Here is a 27,675-nt window from a genome sequence, read left to right as displayed (position 1 = left end):
CCCCTCACCCAAAGTACCAAGAAGGAGGGGCTCCAGAGTCCATGAAAACTGTCACTCTACCCCTGTAGACTGCTCAAGTGGCAGAAGGCTGTCATTCCCCAAAATTTGATAATTCCTTTCCTTCCCGCCTCACCCAAGCCCCCATCCCAGTTTCATCCCCTAACTGTCCAGTTGCTAATAAAAAATACGTTTCTGTTAATTACTGTTTCCATCATGTTTTTTTAGAGGACAGTCTGCTTGAAGGGGGGGGGGAAGGGGGTTGGTACAGACACGGGGGCAGGTTCAGCAGCAGGTCACACACACAGTGCAGTCACTAGGCACCCTGGTCAGTCTGGGAGGTGGTTTTCATTGTCTGTGGGGGGGGGGGCTATGTGACTTTGTGGCGCGGGAGGGCGGTTAGAGATCTTATGCAGCGGTCCTTATCCTGGATCACAGAGCCACGCAGCAGCGGATCTGTAACCGTCCTCCCCCTGCCACAAAGTCACATAGTCCCCACAGACAGAGTCCCAAACAGGAGGGGTGGCAGGCTCCGTTGAAACAATCAGTCCACCAGTGCGGACCACTGTAGAAGCAGGAGCCTGTCATTCCTTAAGTTTAGAAGCGTCCTTTGCATCACTACACTACACCCGCTCCCCACCACAGTCTGCGTCCCAGTTTCAACACTTTACCGCGAAAACAGTAATAAAGAAAACGTTGTTCATTAACAAATTTTCAGTGATTTTATTATTAAATGTGGGTTGGAAGGGGGTGAACGGGGTATGAAACTGGAGAGGATAGTGAACATTCACTGGGTAAAGAAACGGGGGCAGGTTCAGCTTCCCTGTAAACAAACTAAATAGTCACAGGTTACCCTGCTCACTGAGGAACCTGGCTTTCAAAGCCTCCCAGATGCACAGCGCGTCCTGCTGGGCTCTTCTAATCGCACGGCTGTCTGGCTGGGCGTAATCAGCAGCCAGGCGACTTGCCTCAACCTCCCACCCCGTCATAAAGGTCTCCCCCTTGCTCTCACAGAGATTGTGGAGCACACAGCAAGCTGCAATAACAATGGGGATATTGGTTTCGCTGAGATCAGAGCGAATCAGTAAGCTTCTCCATCTCCCCTTGAGACGTCCAAAAGCACACTCCACCACCATTCTGCACTTGCTCAGATGGTAGTTGAAGAGTTCCTTTTCACTGTCCAGGGCGCCTGTATAGGGCTTCATGAGCCAGGGCATTAGCGGGTAGGCTGGGTCCCCGAGAATCACTATAGGCATCTCCACATCCCCAACAGTTATTTTGTGGTCCGGGAAGTAAATACCTTCCTGCAGCCATCTAAACAGACCAGAGTTCCTGAAAACACGAGCGTCATGAACCTTGCCCGGCCATCCAACGTTGATGTTGGTAAAACGTCCCCTATGGTCCACCAGTGCTTGCAGCACCATTGAAAAGTAGCCCTTCGGTTAATGTACTGGCTGGCCTGGTGGTCCAGTCCCAGGATAGGGATGTGAGTTCCATCTATAGCCCCACCGCAGTTTGGGAATCCCATCACGGCAAAGCCATCTATGATGACCTGCACGTTTCCAAGGGTCACTACCTTTGACAGCAGTACATCAACGATTGTGTTGGCTACTTGCATCACAACAACCCCCACAGTAGATTTGCCCACGCCAAAGTGGTTCGCAACTGACCGGTAGCTGTCTGGCGTTGCAAGCTTCCAGAGGGCTATGGCCACTCGCTTCTGGACAGTCAGGGCTGCTCGCATCCGGGTGTCCTTGCGCTTCAGGGCAGGGGACAGCAACTCACAAAGTTCAAGGAAAGTTCCCTTCCGCATGCGAAAGTTTCGCAGCCACTGGGATTCATCCCACACCTGCAGCACTATGCAGTCCCACAGTCCGTGCTTGTTTCACGTGCCCAGAATCGCCGTTCCACGGCATCAACATGACCCAGTGCCACCATGATGTTCACGGCGCGGGGTCCCGTGCTTTGCGAGAGGTCTGTGCCACTCTCAGACTTCATGTCCTCATCGCGCTGCCGTTGTCTCCTCGCCCGATTTCTCAGCATCTGCCTCTGGAAAAGGTGGCTGATAAGGTGCGAGGTGTTGACAACGGCCATAACTGCAGCGATGGTCGCAGCGGGCTCCATGCTTGCAGTGCTGTGGCGTCCGCGCTGTCACTCAGCAGAAAAGTGTGCAAACTGATTGCCCGCCGGCGCTTTCAGGGAGGGAGGGTGGGAGTGACGGTTGGTTGACGACAGTTACCCAAAACCACCCTCGACACATTTTTCCCCCCAGCAGGCATTGGGGGTTCGACCCAGAATTCCAATGGGCTGCGGGAACTGTGGGATAGCTGCCCACAGTGCACCGCTTCCAATGTCGACGCCTGCCCCGTTAGTGTGGACTGACAAAGTCGAATTACTGTCCTTAGTGTGGATACACACGTTCGACTTTGTAATATCGATTCCACATATTCGATTTAAGTGAAATCAAAGTACTCTCATAGTGTAGACATACCCTAGATGTGGCTATCTCATGTAAGTTCCAATCTTATTCCTTTTAGAGTCACTGGGAGTGTCAAGCTGCCTGAAGTGGCTCAGGAGCATAAGTACCAACCCCAGGACATATTGTTAAGAAGCGGGTCACAAACCCCAAACTGATTGTGAGTCCTATATTAGATTTCACCAACCAAGTATCAAGTGGGAACTTCTCAAGCACTGCAACAGCCTTAACATGGAGTCACAGAGAGTCCCCTTGGCACTCCTGTCTATCTTGCCACCCAGACAAGCTTGCCTTTGTGATAGATAGTCCCTCAATATTCAGGTTACTCCTAGTCCCAAAGGACCAGTCACTTACCCAAGGTCAATTGCACCTTAGACCCTACACACCAAAGACAATGCTTGTGGCCAATCCTATAATAAATTAACTAAGAAAAAGAAAAGAGAGTTATTTACAAGGTTAAATCAAGTAAATTTACAGACACAAATGAGTAGTCGCCCCATCTCAAAAAAGATACATTGGAATTGGAAAAGATTCAGAAAAGGGCAACAAAAATGATTAAGGGTATGGAATGGCTTCCGTATGAGGAGAGATTAATAAGACTGGGACTTTTCAGCTTGGAAAAGAGACGAATAAGGGGAGACATGATTGAGGTTTATAAAATCATGACTGGTGTAGAGAAAGTAGATAAGGAAGTGTTGTGTACTACTCCTCATAACACAAGAACTAGGGGTCACCAAATGAAATTAATAGGCAGCAGGTTTAAAACAAATAAAATGAAGTATTTCTTCACACAATGCACAGTCAACCTGTGGAACTCCTTGCCAGAGGATATTGTGATGGCCAAGATCATAACAGGGTTCAAAGAAGATAGGTCCATCAATGGCTATTAGCCAGGATGGGCAGGAATGGTGTCCCTAACCTCTGTTTGCTAGAAGCTGGTAATGAGCGACAGGGGATGGATCACTTGATGATTACCTGTTCTGTTCATTCCCACTGGGGCACCTGGCACTGGTCAGAAGACAGGATATTGGGCAAAATGGATCTTTGGGGCCATTCTTATGTTCTTATGAGTTACGGTCTTAGGTTCCAAAAGGTAATAGAAGCTGCTGTAATATGCAAGCTCTATAGTCCCCTAGAGATAACCCACGCTAAGCAGCTGGGGATTCCTTGCTGATGCTTAAAAATTTTGCCATCCCAAACTCCAAGCAGCATAGAGATCCAGTTTCTTCCTGTCAGGGATTTTTATTCCCTTTCCCCATAGTTCAAATTGATGGGACAAGACCACACGTACATCTCCTTTTGTTCTTTGATATTTCATAATGGCTCACTTGCTTTCAGTGGGCCTTCTTGGTGGGCGGGACCTAACACCTTCTGTAGAAAGACAGCATTTTACATCTGATGACCTGTTTGATGACTTCCACAATTACAAAGTTTTACAGTGCCAACACCCAATATAAACTTATAACATGGGGTACAGATGTTATAAGTGAGATTACTACATGAAGCATCCTACAAGCATTTCATAAAGTCTAAACACTAAACACATTCTTATAAACCTAACATCTATTTTAACAATGCTAACACACAGGTGAGCCAGACTGGATTCCAGCTATGGATTGGTCAGTGTTCAGTTGAGGCCTAGGGGCCTTGGCATGAGCTGGCACCTGATCTGCCAGCATCACAGGGAGTATTACCAATGAGTTGGGGAAGGATCAAGGATCATCTTACTTCAAGAATCCCATCATGATTATGTATCAGAAGTTACAGATTAAAATTTAAGTGGCAATAAAATGTTAAGCACAAGAAAATGTCTCACCCAAAAGGCAATATATTAATTAAAACATACTTAGCACACTGGATAGCCTCTCTTCTCCTTCCCACTATGTTGGTATTCAATAACAGAACAGGTATGCTAACCATTTCATCACAGGTCTGTCTGGACATTTCGATTTCTAGCATTCTTCTGAAAAGTTCTGAGCTATTTTGAATTAAATGATAGATTGAAATATACCAAATTGTCACGCCTAAATGATTTCAGAGCAGCCCAATCTTATTTTAATATAAAAATAAGAAAACTTCTAATCTGAGATTACCTTGGGAGCCAACATGAAGCAGATTAGCACCCAAATTACCATCTTTTCAGCTGTTTAATTGTGGTTATTAAAGAACCTTGGTCTAATGGATGTAACATTACCCATTACCACTGTGACATGACGTCATACAACACTGCAATGTTGTCAATTTAGAAAAGCCTGTTAATGTTTTGCTTTTCCAGACTCTGAAATATGATTCCTGTACTAGCTGACAGTTCTCTTCAGAACTGCCAACATTTAATTTGGTTTTAGTGTGATAGAAACCAAGGTTTAAAATAAAAATCCAACATCTTTTGCATACTGTTCATTAACTAACCGTCATTAGGCTAACATGGAACAGCATTTTTTAGCATCATTAAACTGCTTTATATTTTCATCCATCACAAACAGAACTGCCTTTCCCCTTATCGTTCTCTGTAAAACACAAGGAAGTGCTGAAAGAAATATTATTTAAATAATATAGGCAGCATTTATTTTATACCATATAATTCATACTTCATTAAATGCACAAACTAAACAGGAAATGATCAACAAAGATCTTATGCTAACAACTGAATAAACCTGCAATAATATAACAGGCATTTTGATACAATTTATGCCACTTCATCCTCAGTTTGCAAAACTCTGACATATTTTTTTGTGTGCACTACAGGAAATTTGCACATTACTTTGCTATAATGTGTATAGTGAAAATCATTTACCCAAAGGTCAACACTTGGAGTTTTGGAATACTTTGAAAAGTTTATAAAATTGTAAAAGCCAGTATCACACATGACACTTGAATTCTTGTCAGTAGTCTCAATGGAGACCACAGAAAGAATGGGCTTGTACACTGATCTAGGCTCTTGCCCTTACCGAAAAAGACAGACTGTGAGCGAAGTTCACGGTGTACTTGTTAAATGGATAGAGTGTTGACCCCTATCTGAAGCAGTAAATTCATTTTACAAAATCAAGTGAATTTGAATGCAGGGGGAAAGAACTTCAAAACTATTTTATAAGCTTTATGGAAATTAGATTGACAAGAATTTATACTACTGAAAAATATTTCCTTGTGGAAAAAAACTAATGGTTAGATGTTGCATATGAAATAAACAGTTAAACAGCTATAAAATCTAAAAGTAGATTATTTCCCTTGGGATGAATTTTTAGTTTCCAATTTTAAATTAAATGTCTCCTTGGTGTTCTTATCATGTTTTTAAAATTGGCAAAAATCTACCTAGAACAGGGTTTGAATTAAATATTTTTAAAGCCCATGAAGATACGTGAAATAAATCTATTTCATGAGCTAAATGAAAGGGCACAGATTTCATATGTAAACAGTGCCATCTTCTGGTAGTCCAGATGCAAAGCTAGCATAAAAATCCCTCCTAATTCATTTGCATAAATATCATTTTGAAATAGTCAGGGTCTTTGTAAAGAAATTAGCTAATCATTGTTCCATATTAATAATTACTAAATTTTTCAAAATTAGTAAGAAAATTATCTTATATGAAGTAAGGACTTGATCTGCTCCATTCAAGTCAGTGGGTGTTTTTCCATTGACTTTGATGGGGCTGTAGCAAGCCCCAAATCAATTTCTTCTTCCAAGAAAGAAGCAGTCATCTGAATAAGTACAGTTGACAAAACACATGCAGTACTACTTACATTATTCAAAATGAAAAGTAAATCTTTAAAAAAAAATAACTACAGGCTTATACATTTTGATTTTTAGTTAAAAAACTCCACTAAAAAGAAATTGACTTAAATATCCAGATGATTTTTTTCCAATTTGCACGGCTGAGCATTCAGGTTTTTGGGGATCTTTGTCAAGAAAAAAACTGAACTTCAAATAATCATGTCTGATTCCTCTCATCAGAGTTATTGGGAGAGGAAGAAAGAAATCTAGGGTGTCCTAATAACTCTCAACAATTACTTGAAGTTCCCTTTTTTCCCCTATGATTTTACAGTACTTGTCTGAAGCATATAATTAATCTTTGGATATGTAAAACTGTAGGTAAAAGAGCACTGGATTAAATTAGTTAGAATACTAACCCATGGTTTACATTATTAAAGATGGCTTTAGCCAACCAAAACAGAAAGAATTGTTTAAACTATTTTGATTGTTGATATTAAGTGCCAGTATTTATCCTGTAAATCCAATACTACAGAGATATAAAACTACAAAGGGAACCTTTTAAAAACAAACTACATCAACAAGAAAGAAACTGAATTGAGCCAAACTGTATCAGTAATATAAGACATGTCAAGAAGTTCAGAATTTCACAAAAACAATAATTTCCTTAGAACTTAATTCAAGAGTAAAATGTTCTATCAATTATTTATGTAACCTGTGATGGCTAAGTACAGGGTACAGGACCCTCACTTGTAACACAGAAATGCCCAGACATTGGTGGACTGTCACACTTTCTGTGCTTTGCTCTACCCAAAAGTGATTCAATACTGATGCCACCTACTTCCTGAGAAACAATACATTTACTAAAAAGAAAGCCAATTTCATGCATTTTTCACATTTTATTTCTATTGCACACTGACAACTCCTGACCTATTTTAAGTACAGTATTTTCATAATACGCAGAAGCACTTCAATGCACAATAGCTAAACCTTCTATGCTTAGAGTGACCATATGTCCTCTTTCACCTGGGCCTGGGACAATCCCTTTTCAGCTCTGTTCTGGCCATTCCTATTTTTTCACTAAAACTGGGCATTTGTCCCTGATTTGTGCAGGCAGCGCTGCCTTCAGAGACGCCCCCCCAGGCAGCAGCCCCCGCTCTCCAGCTGCAAGGCTGAACAGAGAGCGGCAGCTGCTGCCTGGGGGTCAGTTCTGAAGGCAGTGCTGTCCATTAGCAGCTTGATGGGAGAAATTTGCTGCTGGAGGCAGCACTGTTTTCAAACCTGTCCCCGGGGCAGCAGCCCCCGCTCTCCAGCCGGACACTGCATGTAGTTCTTATGTCTGGGTAAAACTGGGACAGCTGTTCACTGCTTGCACCACAGGATAGTGAGGGGTTTACTTAAAGGATTGTGCCTCAGAGATGTATAATCCCTTCCCAAACAGCCTGGTGTTCTGGTAAAATGAGTGTGCTGCACACATTAGAATGGTGCACTCCTTTCTGAGGCCTTGGCTACACTTGCAAGTTACAGCGCTGTAAAGCCTCCCCCAGCGCTGTAACTCACTCCCCGTCCACACTGGCAGGGCACGTACAGCGCTGTAGCTCCCTGGGTACACCACTGCAGATACTCCACCTCCCCGAGAAGCATAAGAGATACAGCGGAGTGGCTACGACTCATGGGTGTGAATGTAAACGCTTGCAGCGCTGTACTAATCACCTTGTCAAGTGGCCAATCCTCTCCATTGTTGTGACCAGCTGCAGGAATGCGGAAGTGCCGGTTTCAAAGCTCGTACCACAGAGAAAAAGCAAACAGTTTGCTGTTTGCTTGGAGTGAGTGAATGAATGAGCAGGGGGCCAGGAGTTCGGAACTTGCAAAATAGAGTGCTGACACGCTCCAAAAAGCACTCTCTCTCCCCCCACACTCCCTGTCACAATCCACCCCACCCCACCCATTTTGAAAAGCACGTCGTAGCCACATGAATGCTGGGATAGCTGCCCATAATGAACCGCTCCCAACACAGCTGCAAATGTTGCAAGTGTGGCCACGCCACTGCGCTGGCAGCTGGCAGTGTGGACAGACTGCAACGCTTTTCCCTACTCAGCTGTACGAAGATAGGTTTACCTCACAGCGCTGTACAGCTGCAAGTGTAGCCAAGGCCTTAGTTCAGTGACTGCAGTCACTGGTCTTTGAGCAGGATGCACCAAGAGTATGGTGACAAAGTGGAGAGTTGTGGCTGCTGCCAGCGGCAGGGTCAGGTCTGAAGGCAATGATGCCTGCCGGCAGCAGCAGCAGAGAAATTTGCTGCTGGCAGGCATCGCTGCTTTCAGAGCTGACCCCCTGGCCAGAAGCCCCACTTGTCTGCAAAGCAGAGCAGAGAACTAAGGGTGACCTGGTATTCCCAGCCTTACTTCTGCACTGCCTCAGAGTCTGAGCCTTCCTTACTGTGAGGCTCAATATAGAATGCTTTGACCAACATGACAAAAGGCTGTTTAGAAGCACAAAATCAATTGTCTCTAGTTGTCTTTCAGACTGGAACCATCAGAGAACACCCATCACTCAAAGGTGGCAGAATAGTTTTCGAGAAATGGACCGTAATGCGGTACAATACACAGATCTAGCCAAGGCTGCGGAATTTGTGCTATACCTGCCAGGTAAGACAGCGCCTGTTGAACATGTCTTTTCAATTACGAATGGTGTGTGATCTACTGAAAAATCACGTCTGAATGTCTCCACCGCGAAGGCTATCTTGTGTGAGCGAGTTAACTTTTCTCTAGACTGTACTGCATTCTATGACAAGGAGCTGAAAGGCAAGCAAATTCTCAGAAAAATAGCATCATCAGAGAAATACAACTGGTATCAAGCAGCTTCACACCCTGAAGAACAGCAAGACAAGGAACGATGCCAGTAACTAGTGAGTTTTAAGTAAAACAAAACCATGTATAAAATATATGAAACTCCCTTATCTTTTTTGCATACTGTAAGTAACCTCCCCTGAGCACTCACCATCTCTTACCCAGTGTCCCATTTTCAGTTTAGGGAAATATGGTCACCTATCTATGCTGTAGATACAGATCTGGAAGAGGCGCACCTAGATGAGAGATGGGTCAGTGGCAAAAGAAGCCAGTATTCAAATCAGAACCACCTCTGGATGAAAGCTGTGGAGCCAGAGGTGAACAGAGAGCTCATGTATAGTAACAATTATTTAAATTGCTAAACATTAAAAAAGATATTAAACGAGGGGAATAGTGATGTTACCCAGCAGGAATGGCAGCCTACTCTGTACTCAGGAAAAGCAGCAACAAATTCTGCGACGATCAGCTACCCAAAGTTGCACCCCAACACCCCACAAAGTTGCTTAGTGGAAGTCTAACAGTCACACCTAAGTTAAAAAGAAGTGAGAATTTTGCCATTCCAGGAGGAACTGTCTCAGTCCAGTGAAGGAGACAAGCTGGTATCTGTGATGTGGTGTATAAACTCCAGTCAGAGCAAGGAGGGATTAAAGGTCTAACCTGCAGACAGAACATCTTCAACACCTGCCATAAATGTTGAGCTTGGAAGATATTTAGAGACTATGGTGGTGGGCAGCACTGTAAAATCTTAAGGAGACTTCAAGAGGGGAACAAGAAATAAAAGGAAGAATAGCAAGTTTTAGACTGCTGGCTGCCTCAATAGAGGGAGGATCTCTCTCTTCTAGGCCTGGAAAGAATTGGATCTAAAAGTCATGAGAACTACAGGGAAAGAAGCAGCAATAAGGCTATCCTGCCAAGGAGAAGGCTTGCTTTTCCAGATGGATGTACAAAGCCTGAGGGCTGCAGTTGACCAGTAAGATGCAAGGGTTTTCTTTTCCTAGGGAAGAGCTGTTTCATTGTACAGACCATTTATCCTTGGAACCAGATCCATCTTTTCAGCTCATGCTGAAACCTTTTGGGTTGACACTGAGCTACCATGCATTATCTAAACCAAATTAGATGGAAAAGGAAAAAAGGTATGTTAGCCACCAAGGCTAATACTAATGAAGTTTTGTTGGAATTTCAAACATAAGAACAGATACACACACCTAATTACTGGCTATAAAGAAAAGCATCTGATCAGGAAGAAAGGATAAGTACATCGGGAGCTGGAGCAAACTCTGATGTGATGCTGAACCTGTAGACATGGAACAACAACCACAAAGATTTCCAGAACATTTAGAAAATGGTAAATCCTGTTCTACTAATGCCAAAGACCTTTTACGAATTATTTCGCAAAAGTGGTGATAGATATGGTGCATGGAGACCTTTTTTCCTTCTCCCTAGAGTTGGCAACTGCCCACGGGACATAATTGTAATATTATACTATTTCCAACAGAAAGAAGTAATTATGAGAAAAGCCAAGGAGGATAAAGGATATCTTATGACCTGCCGTGGATCAGCAGTTAAACTAATCTTTGAGACAAAACAAGAAAATACAATTTAGAGCTGTATGGGATTATGATAACAGAAGGTCTAAATCAGTTAGTAAATACACCAAAATGGTCATATAAATAATAGAGTCTCAAGGCAATTGTATTGAGACAACATGAGAAGGATTTCTTCATCACCAAAATACACTTAGTTGCCATGGGAGTCATTGGGGATGTAAAGGAGCTAAGTTTGTATGACATGACATCTTATCCCACACTTCTGAATTTGCTTTGACTATAGGGGGATTAAAGAATCCAAGGGGATTCAGACAGCTTTAGTGATTGAAGGCAACTTACTGATTGTTGGTTTTAGGCATATAATTTGTTCCAGTTGGACCCAATGTTTTCCCGTGTTAAAGTGTACCCAATCAACTAGAGCAGAAATATGGAAAGCTTGATAACAGAATTGTCATTTCTCCTAGTCCAACTGGTCAATACAGTGCATTTGCTTTTTCCCTTTATTCCTAAACTATACAGCCAGAGAATCCAATTAAAATATGTGGAAAGCCAGCTGGAGGGAACAGAGGCCAGGCACTATAATAGAGGAGAACATGATGATGCCTGAGAGCTAGAGGAAGAAAGAAAAACACTGGGCCAATTTGTAGGAGACAGGTTCTAACCCAACTGTATCCATCTAGATATTACTGCACACATAAATTTACAGTCAGGCACTCTTTGTTATGAAGCTGGCCTCAGCAGATTAAAGCATTGTTGCTGTTACCTTTTGTTTCAGTAGCCAAACTGGCAGACCTGACAGGCACCAGCAATCAGGTGAATCAGCAGTGGAGAAAGCATGCACTATGGAGACATTCCATCCAAACTGCCACAATAGTGGGTGTGACGAGTCCTGTCCCCCCCCGGAACTCGGGTACACTGAACCCTCTGACCAACCAGCCGGCTCCCTCTCACACTGTGCTGCTGTGACAAGCTGCTGACCCGCTCCCAGTCCTACACTTCCACCAGCACTCACACAGGTAGGGACACACCCAGCTGCAGTTACATGCTGGCTCTCTGATCAGCCACTGCATGTGAACCAACAATAGAGAGGCTACAGCCAAAATAACCACCAGCTTCCCAGCCTAGGACACCAAAGTTGTACCATCCTGCCCGGGTCCAAATCCCAACCAGTATGAATTTATTATCCAGTTTGCCTCCCCCTCAATGTGGAGAGAAACATGCAACAGCCTTTGCCCTTTGAGCTACGATTCCCACGCACTTCACTCCAAACTCACTGGTTTAGATTAAAATTTAAAATAGATTTATTAACTACAAAAGACAGACTTTAAGTGACAGCAAACAGAACAAAGCAGATTACCTACCAAATAAACAAAAACACAAACTACACCTAAGATACTAGAAAGATAGGATATGAATTAGCAAATTCTCACTCTGGCTGATTATACAAGCAGGCTGCAGATTCTTAAGGGACAAGCTGCAGTGGCTTTACAGCTTGGAATCCCCAGGTCTGTCACACACAGACTAGAAATTCTTTTAGCCTGGGTTCAGCACTTCCCCCAGTTCAGTCTTTGTTTCTCAGGTGGTTCCAAGAGTCTTCTTGTGTGGAGAGTGAAGAACAACAGAAAATGTCACTCCCTGCCTTATATAGCTTTAGCATATAGCAGCAACCCTTTATTTCAAAACTTAGTTCCGAGACCGGTTTGTGAACATCCCAGGATGGAGTCCAGTCCAGAGACATGTGGGCTGGTCACATGCCCTTGCAGTGTATAGCAGCCATTGCTTACAGGCTGGCCAAAACACCCACAGGAAGGTTAAGCTATTCCACAGTCCATTGTCTTTGCTGATGGGTCATCAGCCCTGTCTGGCTTCTTCATTGTTGTACTTAAAAGGCTGACTGTGGGTGTTTTCCAGAGTAAGGCCATTTGAAATACAGATTCCCTAGTCAATATGCATAACTTCAGATACAAAAATGATACATGCACACAAATAGGATAATCATATCCAGCAAATCATAACTTTTCCAATGATACCTCACATGACCTGTCTTGTACAAAATGCATCATAATTATGTCATAGTTATATCATAATAATATCACTGTGAGGAATATGGGGTACAGTGTCACAGTGGGCTCCTTCTGATTCAAGCGACCCAGCAAAAGCTCCGGCATTGGTGCTCATTCACTTTCCTTTTAGCCATCCATACATTCAGAACCACTCCTAGTAGGACTCTCAGGGTGTGTCTACACTACCCACTGGATCTGCGGGCAGCGATCGATCCAGCGGGGATTGATTTATCATGTCTAGATGCGATAAATCGACCCTTGAGCCCTCTCCCGTCAACTCCTGTACTCCAGCGCCGCGAAAGGGGCAGGCAGAGTCGACGGGGGAGCGGCAGCAGTCGACTCACCGTGGTGAAGACACCACAGTAAGTCGATCTAAGTATGTCGACTTCAGCTATGTTATTCAAGTAGCTGAAGTTGCATAACTTAGATCGATTCCCCCACTTCCCCCCCAGTGTAGACCAGGGCTCAGATAGAGGTCTCAGCAGGAAGCTAGAAAAGTCCCCTGACTCTCATGCAGCAGGTGATTCAATATCTGAGTCTTACTATGATAGAAGTATGGTATATTGGAGTGTATATGTAACACTCAGAAGTTAGTGAATTATTATTTAACTGCTTTGTTGTCCATATTTTGAAATGCATGGTTAAACCGCAAAATTATTTGCAATTTTAAAAGCCCTTTTTACACTGAAATTTTGTAAACTGAATATAGATTAAGAATGTAAACATTCCTTTGTATGCTCTGAAACAAATAAACACACATTTCTCTTAAAGACCTAGCAAGTCTCACTTGGGCTTCACTTTAAGGCAAATTCTTTATTCAGATAAGACTAGTCGGCAGTCTCTCAAACTAAGTGATTTGAGGGAGGGAGGGAGGAGCAGCACAGTGCAAACTCCCTTCACTGGTGGTTCGGATGACATACATATTGGGAGAAATATGTTTGACTTGTGTGAGTCTCTAATGAAAGTATGTATGTACAGAACACACCATTTCCTAAAGGCTCTCTAACTGTGCCAGTAGGTGCTGATTCTGTTACAATCATATTTATTCAGGTCATCTTTTTCAGACCCTTTTTTTCCCATATGGGGAATGGAAATGGATTTCAACAGGATTGGAAACATGTTCCTTAATTTTCCTGTCCTTTTAACCGCTGTACTTTTACTTCTCGTGTATAGAAACAAATGCTGAGTCTTGCAGATAAAAAAGGAGATGACCTGGATGTATTCTGGCTATACTGAAAATAGAGATGTAAATTGTTAACCGAACGACTCTCCCCGCTCCGGAGTATTAAAACACTCGTGTAAATTGCACGTACCCAAATAGGGGGAGGGGGAATAAAGACGCCCCACCGTCCGACCGACCTCCCCATCTGATGGCACACGGTTGCAGTCCCACTGCTGGGCCCTGATGCGGGTGGCGTTGCAACACGCCAGACTGCACTTTATCAGCCATTTCAAATCTCTCCCTATGGAGCAATGGCCCCAGCCCTGGGGATCACACATTTGGCGGCAGCTCCCTCTCCCCCAGCTGATGCAGCGGCAGCCCCTGTTCCCTCTTGCTTGCAGCTAACGTTTGCTTTTAGAAACATGGGGGTTCCCCAGGATGGGGACCCCCTCTTTGCAGTCACTCGCAGCCCTTCCCCCCGTGCACGCGCGGGGACTCCTAGGCAGCGCAGCGTCCCAGCGTGTTTGCAATTTCAAACTTCCCCGCCGTCCTTCGTAGCTCGACGCGACGCTGTCTCGCGCACAGCACGCTGCGGGCGCGGGCACGCGCTGCCGCTTCCCACCCCACCGGTCAGCGAGTTCGGAGGAGCTGCCCGCCGAAATAGATAGAACGTGCAGCTCCCCAATCCCCGCCAGGCAACGATGACCACTTGGACTGGCCCGCTGAGGCAGAAAAAGTTACTGCGCCTGCGCAAGGAGGGAGGTTCCGGGAGAGACGGCGCGTGCCGGAACTGTTATTGTCAGTGGGCAACGCGCATGCGTCAGCGGGACCGCTAAAGGGACTAGGATCGGCGAGAGCCTATGAGGCGCTTTTGTAGGTGTGGCGGCGCAGGGGGCGGTGCCTGATTTGAACGGGCCGCCGGCGGGGTCGGGGACTGTGCGGACGCCGCTTGTCCGCGCCATGGCCAAGCAGCTGAGCCGGGAGCAGGGCATCACCCTGCGGGGCAGCGCTGAGATCGTCGCCGAGTTCTTCTGTGAGTGAGTGAGCGGGCGGGGTCTGCCCCAGTGCACTGGGGGTGATGAATCCCGCCCGAGGGTCCCTGCAGCACACCGGGGTGCGCGCTGCCCCGGGGAGGGAGCTCGGAGCCTGAGGCAGCGCGGTGACCCGGACACCGCTCGGGGAGTCCCGGGAGCTGCGTCTCCGCCCGGCTACTTGTGGCTGCGGAGTTTTGTTCCCTTCCCATCCCGTTAACACGGGGGGAGGGAAGGGGCCGCCGAGTGTGGGGCTGCACGTGGGGGTGCCGGCCTGGAGAGTCCAGTGACCGGGCCACTCTTACCTGCCTTTCAGCTTATGGCATCAACAGCATTTTATATCAGCGTGGGATCTACCCCTCGGAGACCTTCACACGTGTGCAGAAATACGGGCTCACTCTGCTCGTAACTACAGATCCTGAACTGAAAAACTACCTGAACAACGTGGTAGAACAGCTAAAAGGTACAGCAGCTCAAATGCACTTCGATAGTAACTCACACGATTTTATGAGCTTTGAACTCCCATGTTTTCCTCACCTAGCATAATTCTTTAGAATCATGACGTGTTTTTAGAGTGTGGCTTGCATATGAACTGATGTTTCACGTTGTGACAACACCGGCTATATATTTAATTTATATTTACCTATTCTATTTATTTATATTAGGGAGAACCTTATTCTAGTAAACACGTATACATTCTGTCCAGGCTTCTCTGAAGCAGAGCAGTGTATTCGATCTCTTCACCATTCAGAGCTCAAATGTGAATTTATTAATTGCTAGGAGGTCACATTAGTCTCAACATGTCTGTTCAGAGTGCCTATTTACATAGTCAATTTCTCTCTACCATATTGTTTTTATATTTCTGGATTAGCTATTAGTATTGGAGAGAATGTACACCTTGGAGCTTGTCACTAACTTAATATAGTCAAACTGAAGACTGCATAGCATACTAACTGATTTTCCATAAATAGTGATATTACTAGTGTAGCTAGTAAATGTGGCGTTAATGAAGACTCACTGTACTACATTATCTATATTTTCTGATTTCAGGGAAGTTATTTTTCTCTTGTTTCTTTCAGACTGGTTATGCAAGTGTTTAGTACAGCGGCTAGTGGTGGTAATCTCTAGTATTGAAAGCAGTGATGTTCTTGAAAGGTGGCAGTTTGACATTGAATGTGACAAGACTGCAAAGGATGAGAGGTAATGTAGTCAAAATTATAAACCCTTCCTGTTGACTACTGCTAGTAGTTGATTAGGTGCAAGTATTAAAGGCCCTCTGTTTTGTATTTATAAACTGTGCAGCAAAAAAAAAAAAATTTGGGTCTATCTATTTTTTTTTTTTTTTTTTTTTTTTTTTTTTTTTTTTTTTTTTTTTACAAACCCTCAGGTGTAGAAGGAAAACACACCAGCTCAGGTTATCTTTGACAGCATTTTGTAGCTTTCAATCTACTGGTGTGCTTCATTCTAAATCAAATGAAAAACTTTTTTGATCTCGGATGAATATGTAACTCCCATTTACTTTACAAGGAGCTGCATAGATAAGGTAAAATTTTCCCTTGGGGTGTGTTTTTTTTTTTTCTTTCCCCTTGCATAAAGTTTTAGTCTACTTCAGCAGCCATTATAAACCTCCATGGTGGTATTTACATGTTTGTTTGTTTTTCACCACTGTTCTGCATCTTGATTCTTCATATTGAGAAGCAGTTGCTTTAGTAACGGTATTACCCCATAAACTCAGATCACAGGGAAATCAAGACAGAGGTTGGTGTCCTTAAACATTGAGAGGCTTCATGGAAGAACAATGAACTGAAAATTTAAACTGTCATTTTGGTTATATTTTCCAAACCTTGATCATCCATCTTGTATTGTACTATATAATAATTGTGCAATTGAGACTTACATTTCTTGGGTGAGAGACAATATGTCCCTTTATTGTATAGCAAGAACAGTAACTGCATTTAAACAATGGAGAGAGAGCTAGATTTGGAGAAACTTCTCATTATAACAAAAGCTTCATTTTCCCCCCCCCTATATTGACAACTTCTTATTCTCTTACAGTGTACCAAGAGAGAAATCTCAGAAAGCTATCCAGGAAGAAATTCGATCTGTTATCAGACAAATAACTGCCACAGTAACATTTCTGCCTTTGTTGGAAACATCCTGTGAGTATTCCAAACCTTTGTGTGACTAATGAAACACTACAGACTTTGTGTGGAAGAAAATACCTGAAACCTGAGCTGAAATTTCAATCAAAATGAAACTACCACCTTTCTAATTATGAGCAGTATACTGCTTATGTAGATTTAAATGACAGTCTACTTCAAAATGAAGGATTTAAGTATGACACCTGACCTAATGTCTATTCTGCAACCATATAACATTCTATGTGCAAGTTGTCTGCTTTTGCAAAGAAAGTACAGTTAAATGTGAATACTGTAAGTCTAAAACTATATGCTATTCCTGGTTTGGGATCCAACTTCAGTTGAGAGGCATTTATTTAAATGTGCTAATAGTTCTAAACATATGTTTTCTCTTCCTCCCACTGAAGTATTTGTAAAGCTATTCGTGGTTAAGTGACCCTCTTCAAAAAAGAGATGAACCCTGCTACTGAATTAAAATTATTCAATTCTGAGTTTAGGCATACATATTTGGCAAAAAAATGTTTGCCTACTATGTATAACAGAAATGTTCTCCAATAAATTACTATAGAATAACTTAATAGCAAATTACTAGTTTATTTGAGCATAGCTGTGAACTAACTTTTTTTATAAACAGTCATTGCTCAAGTGGATATTTAGGCCCTGATACTGCAAACATACAAGTAACTTTTGCACAAGATGTCCTGGTTATACAATAGAACTACTGAATTGCATAAATGAAGTAAAAACTGAAAGGTAAGCACTTACTTGCAGTTGTGTTTTTAGATAATCTTTTAGGAGGCTAAACAAGATGGAAAATTGTTAGTCTGAAAATATGTATGTTTCAAACATAAAAAGCTCACTGTTTTTAACTTGGCTATACATGGCGTGTATGCGAGGCTATGTGTAGCATATATGTGAGCTGGGTTTTGTGGGGGCTTTTGGTCAATCGTTTGGAATCAGGTTATGCATTTGAACAATCTGAAAGGTATACATAAATATTGACAACTCTCTTTTGCCTACAGGTGCCTTTGACTTACTTATTTACACAGACAAAGATTTGGCAGTGCCAGAAAAATGGGAAGAGTCAGGACCACAGTTTATTGCCAACTCTGAAGAGGTCCGTCTTCGTTCCTTCACTACCACCATTCACAAAGTAAATAGTATGGTGGCCTACAAAAAGGATTCTTTTCCTTGACGGAATGAATAATGTGGTCAATGTCCATAAACTGCCTTCTTGTAAAGCTCACACTATGAACTGTAATTTCATCTTGAACAGTATTTTGTATGGGTGTTTTTCTGTATCTTTTACTCGAGTTTGGATCAAAATAATAGCCACAAAAAAAAAGCAGTTCTCTTGTTCACATCACACTCTATGCTGCGCTGAGTGCTTGTTGACCTATTGTCATCACTCTAATGAGACACAAAGTATTTACTTAGGAATATGGCAGTCTTCTTTTATACTGAACAATATGCCAAATCCATTCTAGATTGGAGCACCAAGAGCAATATCAAACACGTAACCCCTCTAAAACCTGGCTTAGAAAGGCTGCCTAGAGACAATACATTTACGATTGCCCTGGAATACTCTTTAAATGGCAGTTGTTACCTAATCTTCAATACAATCTCATAATGAATACATATTGAGATTGTATTGAAGATGCACACTAACAGACTCCTAAAAATATATTGTTACGCTAAAAAAAATGGTTCTGAAAAACAGGGGTTGTTCTTGATAGCAATTTAGGTGGATAGAGATGTTAATGAACATGATCCTGTTATTAATCCACTACTGAAGTCTTCTCTATTCTTCCCACCTCTCTGCTCCAGGCACAAATTATAAAATCAGTCCCTTCCACTGTGTAATGAAAGGCCTGGATATGAATGAATGAATGAATGATTTTGTACTCTGACCTATACAAAGATTTTGGATATCGTTTTACTCTGTAGGTAACATCTTCTTGTTAATATTTGTCTTATTTTGTATTCATGTTTTATAGAATAAAGCTCTAAAATCTTTAATGAAAACTTTTTTACATTTGTGAATTACACGTTTCATGCTTCTTAGACAATATCCTTAAGTTTTTGTGCAAGTCAAATACTATTCCCTCAGAAAGGCTTAGCATCACTATCACAGCTTCTGTTACTTGTTTCACCTGGTGTTTGTTTTGTAACTCTGAAGATTGCAGGAGTGAGACTTTATTCTGCAGGATTTGTATACAAGATAAGAAAAAATGATTGTTTAATGGTACTTGGTGTATAGATTTCCCTGCTCTGTGTAGGTTTTCATATAAAAACATTGAGTGAGAGTCCTTAAAGGCAAAAATAGTACCTGAAACTGCTTCCAACTATTTCAGCTCAACAATATCCCTTTTAAGCAGACTTAGAAAATGACAAAGTTGCATGAACAACTTTTAAGCTGCACACCTTACACCAAAAAAATTTCTGAATAGTTAAGATCCTAGGTAACTTTCTTCAACTGTGCATATTACAATCTTAAGAACACTCAAACATACTTTGGGGGATAGAGTGCTAATTTCAAGGCAATAATCTGATCTAATAACTTCAGAGGAAAGCTAAATAGCTCTTCTGATTGAAGAGCATTTCATACTTATAGTCATTTTGGCAATAAGGCCCTTTTGAAGAAAAGATCTCTTGCTGTTTAAAAACTTAGATTTAACTCTTAATTTAAAAAAAACAAAACTTTAGCTAAAGAGGTTTCAGTCCAGAAAGTGAAATGAAAAGTGAGTGTAAATGATAAATTTTAGAATGGAAAACCTTATGCAGTCATTCTTAATTACCTGTTTGCAGAAAAAGTAAGTTTTTTTTTTTTTTTTTTTTTTATAAGCTGTGTATTGCCAAAATACATTATCGGCAGAGCTGGTAGCTCTGCCCATAAAAGTTGCCTGACTTTTATTATAAGATGCTGTCTTTAGTCCAGGTGTTCTCACAACAAATTTTTTGGTGGCCTGTGATGGTAGTGAGGGGATTAATCCTTCTCTCCTAGCAGAGGAAGCCCCACCCCTAAGGCTCTGTTGGGCATGCTCCAACTGGAAGTCTGGTATAAACGCCTGCAGAGCTACTCAATCAGGGCTGGCTGCCAAGGAGGAAGGATGCTTGACAGAAGCTACAGCCCTTGCCTACAAGAGTTGAAAAACCAGAAACCTGGAACAGAGGCTTGCATCTATCAGAACCTCAGAGAGTGTCTGGTGCTGGGGAACCTGGAGACCATGATGCCATATGGACTACTGCTGCCGGAGAACTGGTAGGAAGTGACCCAGGGAAGGTAAGGGAGTGTTACCTCCCACCGTTATGAGATCAGTGTGTTTTAGTAGGATTCCACACTGACCCTGTGGTGGACCACTCCGTCACTGTCAGGGCCTGAGCCCCCTTACTAGGGGCCACCGCCCCCTTGCGACGGTCCCAGTTACCTTACCCCTGTTTTGCCTTCAAAAGGGGGCAGCATGGACTCCGGCCACTAAGCTGCGCTCTCCCACTCGGGGAGGGGGAGTTAGATGGACTCTGGCCATTGGGCTGCACTGCCCTAGGGGCACATTGCATGGACTCCAGCTACAGGCCACATTATCCCACTTGGGGAGAGACAGTATACAGACCCTGACCATTCGGCTGCACTGTGCTGACTAGCGGGGGGGGGGGGGGGGGGGTGTTTAAAAACACGTAAGTGTAGAGAGGCGAGGTTACTACTCGTCCCTCCACACACACAAATACACTCTTCTCCCCCCCGCCCCCACCCAACTCAAGGGGTCGACGAGGTACAAAACCAGCCACATGGCCTCAGAGTGCAGCCACCAACTCTTGGTGGTGGCCGCACTGACAATTTTACCTAAAATAATTAACTTTACGAAAAACAAATAAATAAGCACATATAATGTCCAAATCATTGTAATTTTATTTAGGGGTTTTTCAGACTCACTAATAAAAATAATGTACAATGGTCTCTATTCTTTACTGGACCAAACAGAATAGAAACACAAATAAGGTATTTTGCATGTTCTTGTCTTTTTTTTTTTTTTTTTTTTTTTTAAGTGCTAGCTCGTAATGTGCTGCCGTGAAAAGCCCCGGGACAAATTAAGCCCTGGATGGGGAGGTATGCAGGGGGATGTGGGTGGTGAGCCGGGGACCAGAGCCAGCTATCGTGTGGATGGAGCCTAAAGCCCCATGGCTGAAGACTGCCCACCTGCCCTCGAGAAAGTGAGGTGTTCACCAGCTGCCTGCACCTGCAGCATTTGTGGTTCTGGAGGGGGACAGGACCAAACCCCTGCTGGTGGCCCTGGGAGAGGGGCTGCTACTTCTCCCCCACCCACAAGCACAGCCCAGGATGATCTGGCCACAAAAAAAAGCCCCTGGTGGCCACATTTGGGAAACACTGCTTTAGTCGCTCATAACTTTCTCAAACTTTAGTGGTTTGAAATGAAATTTTTATATCCTAGCGGGCTGGACTTTTTTAGAAAGTTTATGACAAAACAGTCCAGTTTCTGAGAATTAAATTAGGGGGAAACTTTTGTTTTTACACCATGTTAAAATATCTTAATGATTTTGTTGAAACTTTAATGACCTTGTTCTTTATAGCTGACTTTCAAGGTATGAGCTCAAGCGTGGTTTTTTTTTTTTTTTTTTTTTTTTTTTTTTTGCTATTTTTATGAAAATCTGCTCCCATTTGTCCAAATTATAAGCCCTTGGAAAAATCAGTGGATTCTATATGCATTGAGCTCCTCTCAGCTCCCTACATGTGACTTGACTGTGCAAGTGCCATCCCTACACAGTATCTGAGTGTGCTCTGGCTAGGGATAGGGGGAGCAGGACTTTTCCTGCAATTGCAGCTCCTGGTATTTGCAGTCCAGCAGCCAGTGAGAACAGGGAAACTGTCTCCTTTTCTCTGTGCATGAGTTGAATACAGAGGGGATGAGATGATCAGCTCTGCGGAAAGGAGTAGATTGAGGGAAGAGTGGGAGTTGGAACAGACTGCGCAAGGAGTGGGGATGAGGTAGGACAGACAAGTTGTGGAGATGGGGGAGAAGAGGTCAAGATTGAGGGGAATGGGCAGAATAGTTTGTGCCCATTAGAGCAGGGGTTCTCAACTTTTTTTCTTTCTGAGGCCTTCCCCAACATGCTATAAAAGGTCCATGGGCCACCTGTGCCACACCACCTTTTTCTGCATATAAAAGCCAAGGCCAGCACTGGGGGTAGGAAGCAGGGCAATTGCCAGGGGCACCACAAAGCTAAATTACTCAGGCTTCAGCCCCAGGCGGTGGGACTTGGGGCAGCAGCGCTTCAGCTTTCTGCCTTAGGCCCCAGTGAGTATAATGCTGGCCCTGATTGATAGACCGCCTGAAACCTGCTCGCAGCCCCCCAGGGTGGGCCTCGGTCCCCCACTTGAGAACTGCGGAATTAGAGCACAGTCCCTGATGGAGCCTGGAATGAAAGCCAAGTTCTAGGAGTCTCACCATTCCTCTGCAATTGTAGGAGCTGGATTTTATAATGTACTATGAGAATTAATGTATGATTTGATTTCATCCTGTCAGCCACCCTTTTTGAATAGCAGAAAGAAATGAGACCAGAACAATCCTTATGCCTGATTATGGTCACCCTTTTGTTTTAGGATAAGTTATGTCTACTATGGTTTCCTATATGTATTACAATATAGGCACTCTAGTTAAATATACATTTCTTTGTTTTAAGATTTTTAGTAAGAGACAGGATTCTCTATGTTAAGTAGATTAGAGGAACATTGAAGGCCTGGGTCTCAATGTAAATTGTCTTGGTTATTGATTGTAAAACTTAGCAAGGTTTAATTTGCAATGCCTTGTTGCTCGATATAAAATACTACTGTTTGTATTCTCAATCTGTTTGTGTGAAAGAGGAACGTATGCATCAGGAAAAGATAAGGTGTGAAGGCTATTGTTATAGCCAGAGTCAAGGAAGAAGGAGTGAAGAGATTTAAAGGACATCAAAGAATCATCAACGGGCATCCATAATGACGGGCAGATTGACGACCCTGAGATAAAGGCTGGCACCCCTAACGACAATTGATTAAATCAGAACAAAGGACAGGATGACCCTCTCGAGGTGTATTGGAATGTTTACACCAATTAAGTTTTTCTCCGACACTGGTCACAAACTGACACAGCAAAATCCAGAGGCTTCAACAGAGAAAAAACCTATGAGAACAGGGTGCTTGGCCATGGGACTTTGGGTTCATCTTGCCACACTCCAGGAGCATCGGATCGCGACCGATAGAGCCCCGCTCCCCTCTGCAACCAATCTGGCTGGCCACTAGATTGAGCCAGACTCTGGACTGGTAACTATAAACATCACTGGTGAGAGAGAGAGAGAGTGAGTGTGTGTGTGTGTGTGTGTGTAAAGCATATGCTAACTGTGGTATTCTCAATAAATGCTGTGCGTATTTACCTTCCTCTATAAAGATCCCATGTGCTTTGTATGAGCATAACACAATCAGCATGTGTGTAAAGTGCTCGGGGGGAGGATAGCTCAGTGGATTGAGCGATTGGCTTGCTAAACTCAGGATTGTGAGTTCAATCGCTGAGGGGGCCATTTAGGGATCTGGGGTAAAAATCTGTCTGGGGATTAGTCCTGCTTTGAGCAGCGGGTTGGACTAGATGACCTCCTGAGGTCCTTCCAACCCTGCTATTCTATGAAGTCCACTGACAAAATGGCTTTCATCCCTCTAATGCTGGCAACCTACCTGTTACTGCTATGAGTTGTACAGTGGATCTCTTGGTTCCAATGTGCTAGTGCCACAGATGGATGTTAATGTCATGCCACATGAGGTAATTCCTGTTTTATTCAGGTTTTTTTAAAACACCTAGGAAGTTATACCCCATAAAGTACATTAAACAAACATTAAAGGTTAAAGTCAAGGGATCAAACATTAGGAGTTGCCAGAATTAAGGTTGCCTGTGCTCTCTATTTTCCCACCTTTGTGCATGCACATTATGATAGTCTAATTATATGAGCACATACTATTTTTTTTTCCCCCACAGCTCCCTTATCTCATTTAGTACACAGAATGGAACTGCTCTGGCTATGAATCAGGGCTATGTAGTGAAGGGGACTTGTCTTTAGGACCACATGCCTCATTTATTGCAGAAATTGGAAGGTACGTAGTGAATGAGGCAGGGAATAATATGAAGGGCAAAGGGGTCCAGGAGAGCTGGCTGTATTTTAAAGAATCCTTATTGAGGTTGCAGGAACAAACCATCCCGATGTGTAGAAAGAATAGTAAATATGGCAGGCGACCAGCTTGGCTAAACAGTGAAATCCTTGCTGATCTAAAACGCAAAAAAGAGGCTTATAAGAAGTGGAAGATTGGACAAATGACCAGGGAGGAGTATAAAAATATTGCTCAGGCGTGCAGGAGTGAAATCAGGAAGGCCAAATCACACTTGGAGTTGCAGTTAGCAAGAGATGTTAAGAGTAACAAGAAGGGTTTCTTCAGGTATGTTAGCAACAAGAAGAAAATCAAGGAAAGTGTGGGCCCCTTACTGAATGAGGGAGGCAACCTAGTGACCGAGGATGTAGAAAAAGCTAATGTACTCAATGATTTTTTTGCCTCTGTCTTCACGCACAAGGTCAGCTCCCAGATTGCTGCACTGGGCAGTACAGCATGGGGAGAAGGTGACCAGCCCTCTGTGGAGAAAGAAGTGGTTCGGGACTATTTAGAAAAACTGGACGTGCACAAGTCCATGGGGCCGGATGCGCTGCATCCGAGGGTGCTAAAGGAGTTGGCGGGTGAGATTGCAGAGCCATTAGCCATTATTTTTGAAAACTCATGGCGATCGGGGGAGGTCCCAGATGACTGGAAAAAGGCTAATGTAGTGCCCATCTTTAAAAAAGGGAAGAAGGAGGATCCGGGGAACTACAGGCCAGTCAGCCTCACCTCAGTCCCTGGAAAAATTATGGAGCAGGTCCTCAAGGAATCAATTATGAAACATTTAGAGGAAAGGAAAGTGATCAGGAACAGTCAGCATGGATTCACGAAGGGGAAGTCGTGCCTGACTAACCTAATTGCCTTCTATGATGAGATAACTGGCTCTGTGGATGAGGGGAAAGCAGTGGATGTGTTATTTCTTGACTTTAGCAAAGCTTTTGATACGGTCTCCCACAGTATTCTTGCCACCAAGTTAAAGAAGTATGGGCTGGATGAATGGACTGTAAGGTGGATAGAAAGCTGGCTAGTTCGTCGGGCTCAACGGGTAGTGATCAATGGCTCCATGTCTAGTTGGCAGCCGGTTTCAAGTGGAGTGCCCCAAGGGTCGGTCCTGGGGCCGGTTTTGTTTAATATCTTTATTAATGATCTGGAGGATGGTGTGGACTGCACTCTCAGCAAGTTTGCAGATGACACTAAACTAGGAGGCGTGGTAGATACACTAGAGGGTAGGGATCGGATACAGAGGGACCTAGACAAATTAGAGGATTGGGCAGAAAAAAACCTGATGAGGTTCAACAAGGACAAGTGCAGAGTCCTGCACTTAGGACGGAAGAATCCCATGCACTGCTACAGACTAGGGACCGAATGGCTAGGTAGCAGTTCTGCAGAAAAGGACCTAGGGGTCATAGTGGACGAGAAGCTGGATATGAGTCAACAGTGTGCTCTTGTTGCCAAGAAGGCTAACGGCATTTTGGGCTGTATAAGTAGGGGCATTGCCAGCAGATCGAGGAATGTGATCGTTCCCCTTTATTCGACATTGGTGAGGCCTCATCTGGAATACTGTGTCCAGTTTTGGGCCCCACACTACAAGAAGGATGTGGAAAAATTGGAAAGAGTCCAGCGGAGGGCAACAAAAATGATTAGGGGTCTGGAGCATATGACTTATGAGGAGAGGCTGAGAGAACTGGGATTGTTTAGTCTCCAGAAGAGAAGAATGAGGGGGGATTTGATAGCAGCCTTCAACTACCTGAAGGGGGGTTCCAAAGAGGATGGAGCTCGGCTGTTCTCAGTGGTGGCAGATGACAGAACAAGGAGCAATGGTCTCAAGTTGCGGTGGGGGAAGTCCAGGTTGGATATCAGGAAAAACTATTTCACTAGGAGGGTGGTGAAACACTGGAATGCGTTACCTAGGGAGGTGGTGGAGTCTCCTTCCTTGGAGGTTTTTAAGGCCCGGCTTGACAAAGCCCTGGCTGGGATGATTTAGCTGGGAATTGGTCCTGCTTTGAGCAGGGGGTTGGACTAGATGACCTCTTGAGGTCCCTTCCAACTCTGATATTCTATGATTCTATGATTCTATGATTGTAGGAGGAGGAAGGATGGTTTCATGGTTAAGGTAGTTGAATGCTGCCCTAGAGAACTGGATTCTGCTTCAGCGCTCCTATGCGATGCTAGATAAGTCACTTACACCAAACTCTTTCAGTATGTGTGCACCTCTTTTTCTAGGGTCCAACTTGAAATCCTGGGGTCTGAGTAGCAGAAGTGCTAAGCACCCACAGCTGCTAACTGAAATAAATAGATGTGCTTTGAACATATTAATTGCCAAATAATGCTAAGTACTCTGAAAAATCAGGTCTCAGACCTCTTAATGAGGCATCCGAAATTATTGAACACTTTTGGCCTTAATCGGTCTGGACAGTATGCACTTAAGTAGCTATTCACTATTTTGATTTCTCCTTTATAGTTCAATGTGTGACCCCATGCCTTACTTATTGCATACTATTCAAAGCCTGCTCTGGGGACAGAATTGTTAATTTCCACATAGCTACTATAGTGATGAGCATCCTATAAAGCTTAAGGCCCAAATCTACAAAAGGACGTCAGTGCCATGAAATGAAGATAATCGTTCTTATCCCCATACACCCATCTCTGCTGTAGTGCCTAATCTGTCAGATGTTTCCAGACCACACCTAACTCTGCACAAAATAGCTGGGAGGGGAGAGAAAGACAACCTCCCTTATAGCCCAGTAGTTCAGGCACTGATGTGAGACATCCTGGTTCACCTGCCCTGTTCCTGATGAGAAGGAAGTTGAACTTGTGCTCCCCAATTCTCAGGTAAGTACTAACCACCAAACTATGGGATATTGGAGTGGTGCGGAGGGGCCTTTTCTCAGCCTTTACCTGATGTAGCTGGCCATTGTGTATAAATTACTAATTATGCATTGGGCGAGAGAGAGAATCATCCTGTAGTCCAATGGTTAAAGCATTCACCTGAGAGGTGGGAAAGCCATATTCAAATAGCTTCTCATCAGCCAGCAAGGGGAACTGAACTAGGATCTCCCACATCCTGTGAGAGTGCCCTAATGATTAGGCTAAAAAAGTTATAAGGGGGGCTACCTTCTCTTACTCCATTTTGTGTGGAGGAAGGAATGCTTTAAGATGACCTACTGGATTGGCCCCTGCAGGTAAGATGCACAGGCAATGCCTATATTCACCCCAGCCCTGGGCTCCCCCCCCCACCCCCACCCCCTGCTACCCTAACCCTGGGCTCTACCCCCCACCCCACCCATAGCTCTGGGCTCTCCACCCCACCCGCACCGCCTGTCGCCCCAGCACTGGGCTCCCCCACACCAGTGCTGACTCCACCCGCTCCCCCCTCGCCTCTAGCCAGTCCAGCACTGGCAGGGTCAGGGTAAGCAGTGGGGCTCCTGGGCTGCGCCTCAGCCCAGGGTCCTTCCAGCTGGGGCTCCCACCTCCAGGACCGGCCGGGACCAGGAAGGACAGAGCCGGGGGACCGCCCCAGC

The 27,675-nt window shown here is 43.9% G+C and overlaps 1 protein-coding gene across 1 annotated transcript; it reads left to right on the top strand.

The window, feature by feature from the left end:
• The first annotated feature begins 14,385 nt into the window (after nt 1-14,385).
• Nucleotides 14,386-18,993, top strand: MAD2L1 (mitotic arrest deficient 2 like 1). Its single transcript, XM_005290288.5, has 5 exons — nt 14,386-14,832; nt 15,147-15,293; nt 15,910-16,030; nt 16,886-16,989; nt 17,991-18,993. The coding sequence occupies exons 1-5, from the start codon at nt 14,760-14,762 to the stop codon at nt 18,161-18,163; spliced, it is 618 nt and encodes a 205-aa protein (XP_005290345.1). The 5' UTR covers nt 14,386-14,759; the 3' UTR covers nt 18,164-18,993.
• Nucleotides 18,994-27,675: the final 8,682 nt, after the last annotated feature.

This window comes from Chrysemys picta, chromosome 5 (assembly GCF_011386835.1).
Source record: "Chrysemys picta bellii isolate R12L10 chromosome 5, ASM1138683v2, whole genome shotgun sequence".
Taxonomy (NCBI): domain Eukaryota; kingdom Metazoa; phylum Chordata; order Testudines; family Emydidae; genus Chrysemys; species Chrysemys picta.
The sequence above is the reverse complement of the archived record's forward strand: the minus strand, read 5'-3'. Positions and strand labels throughout refer to the sequence as shown.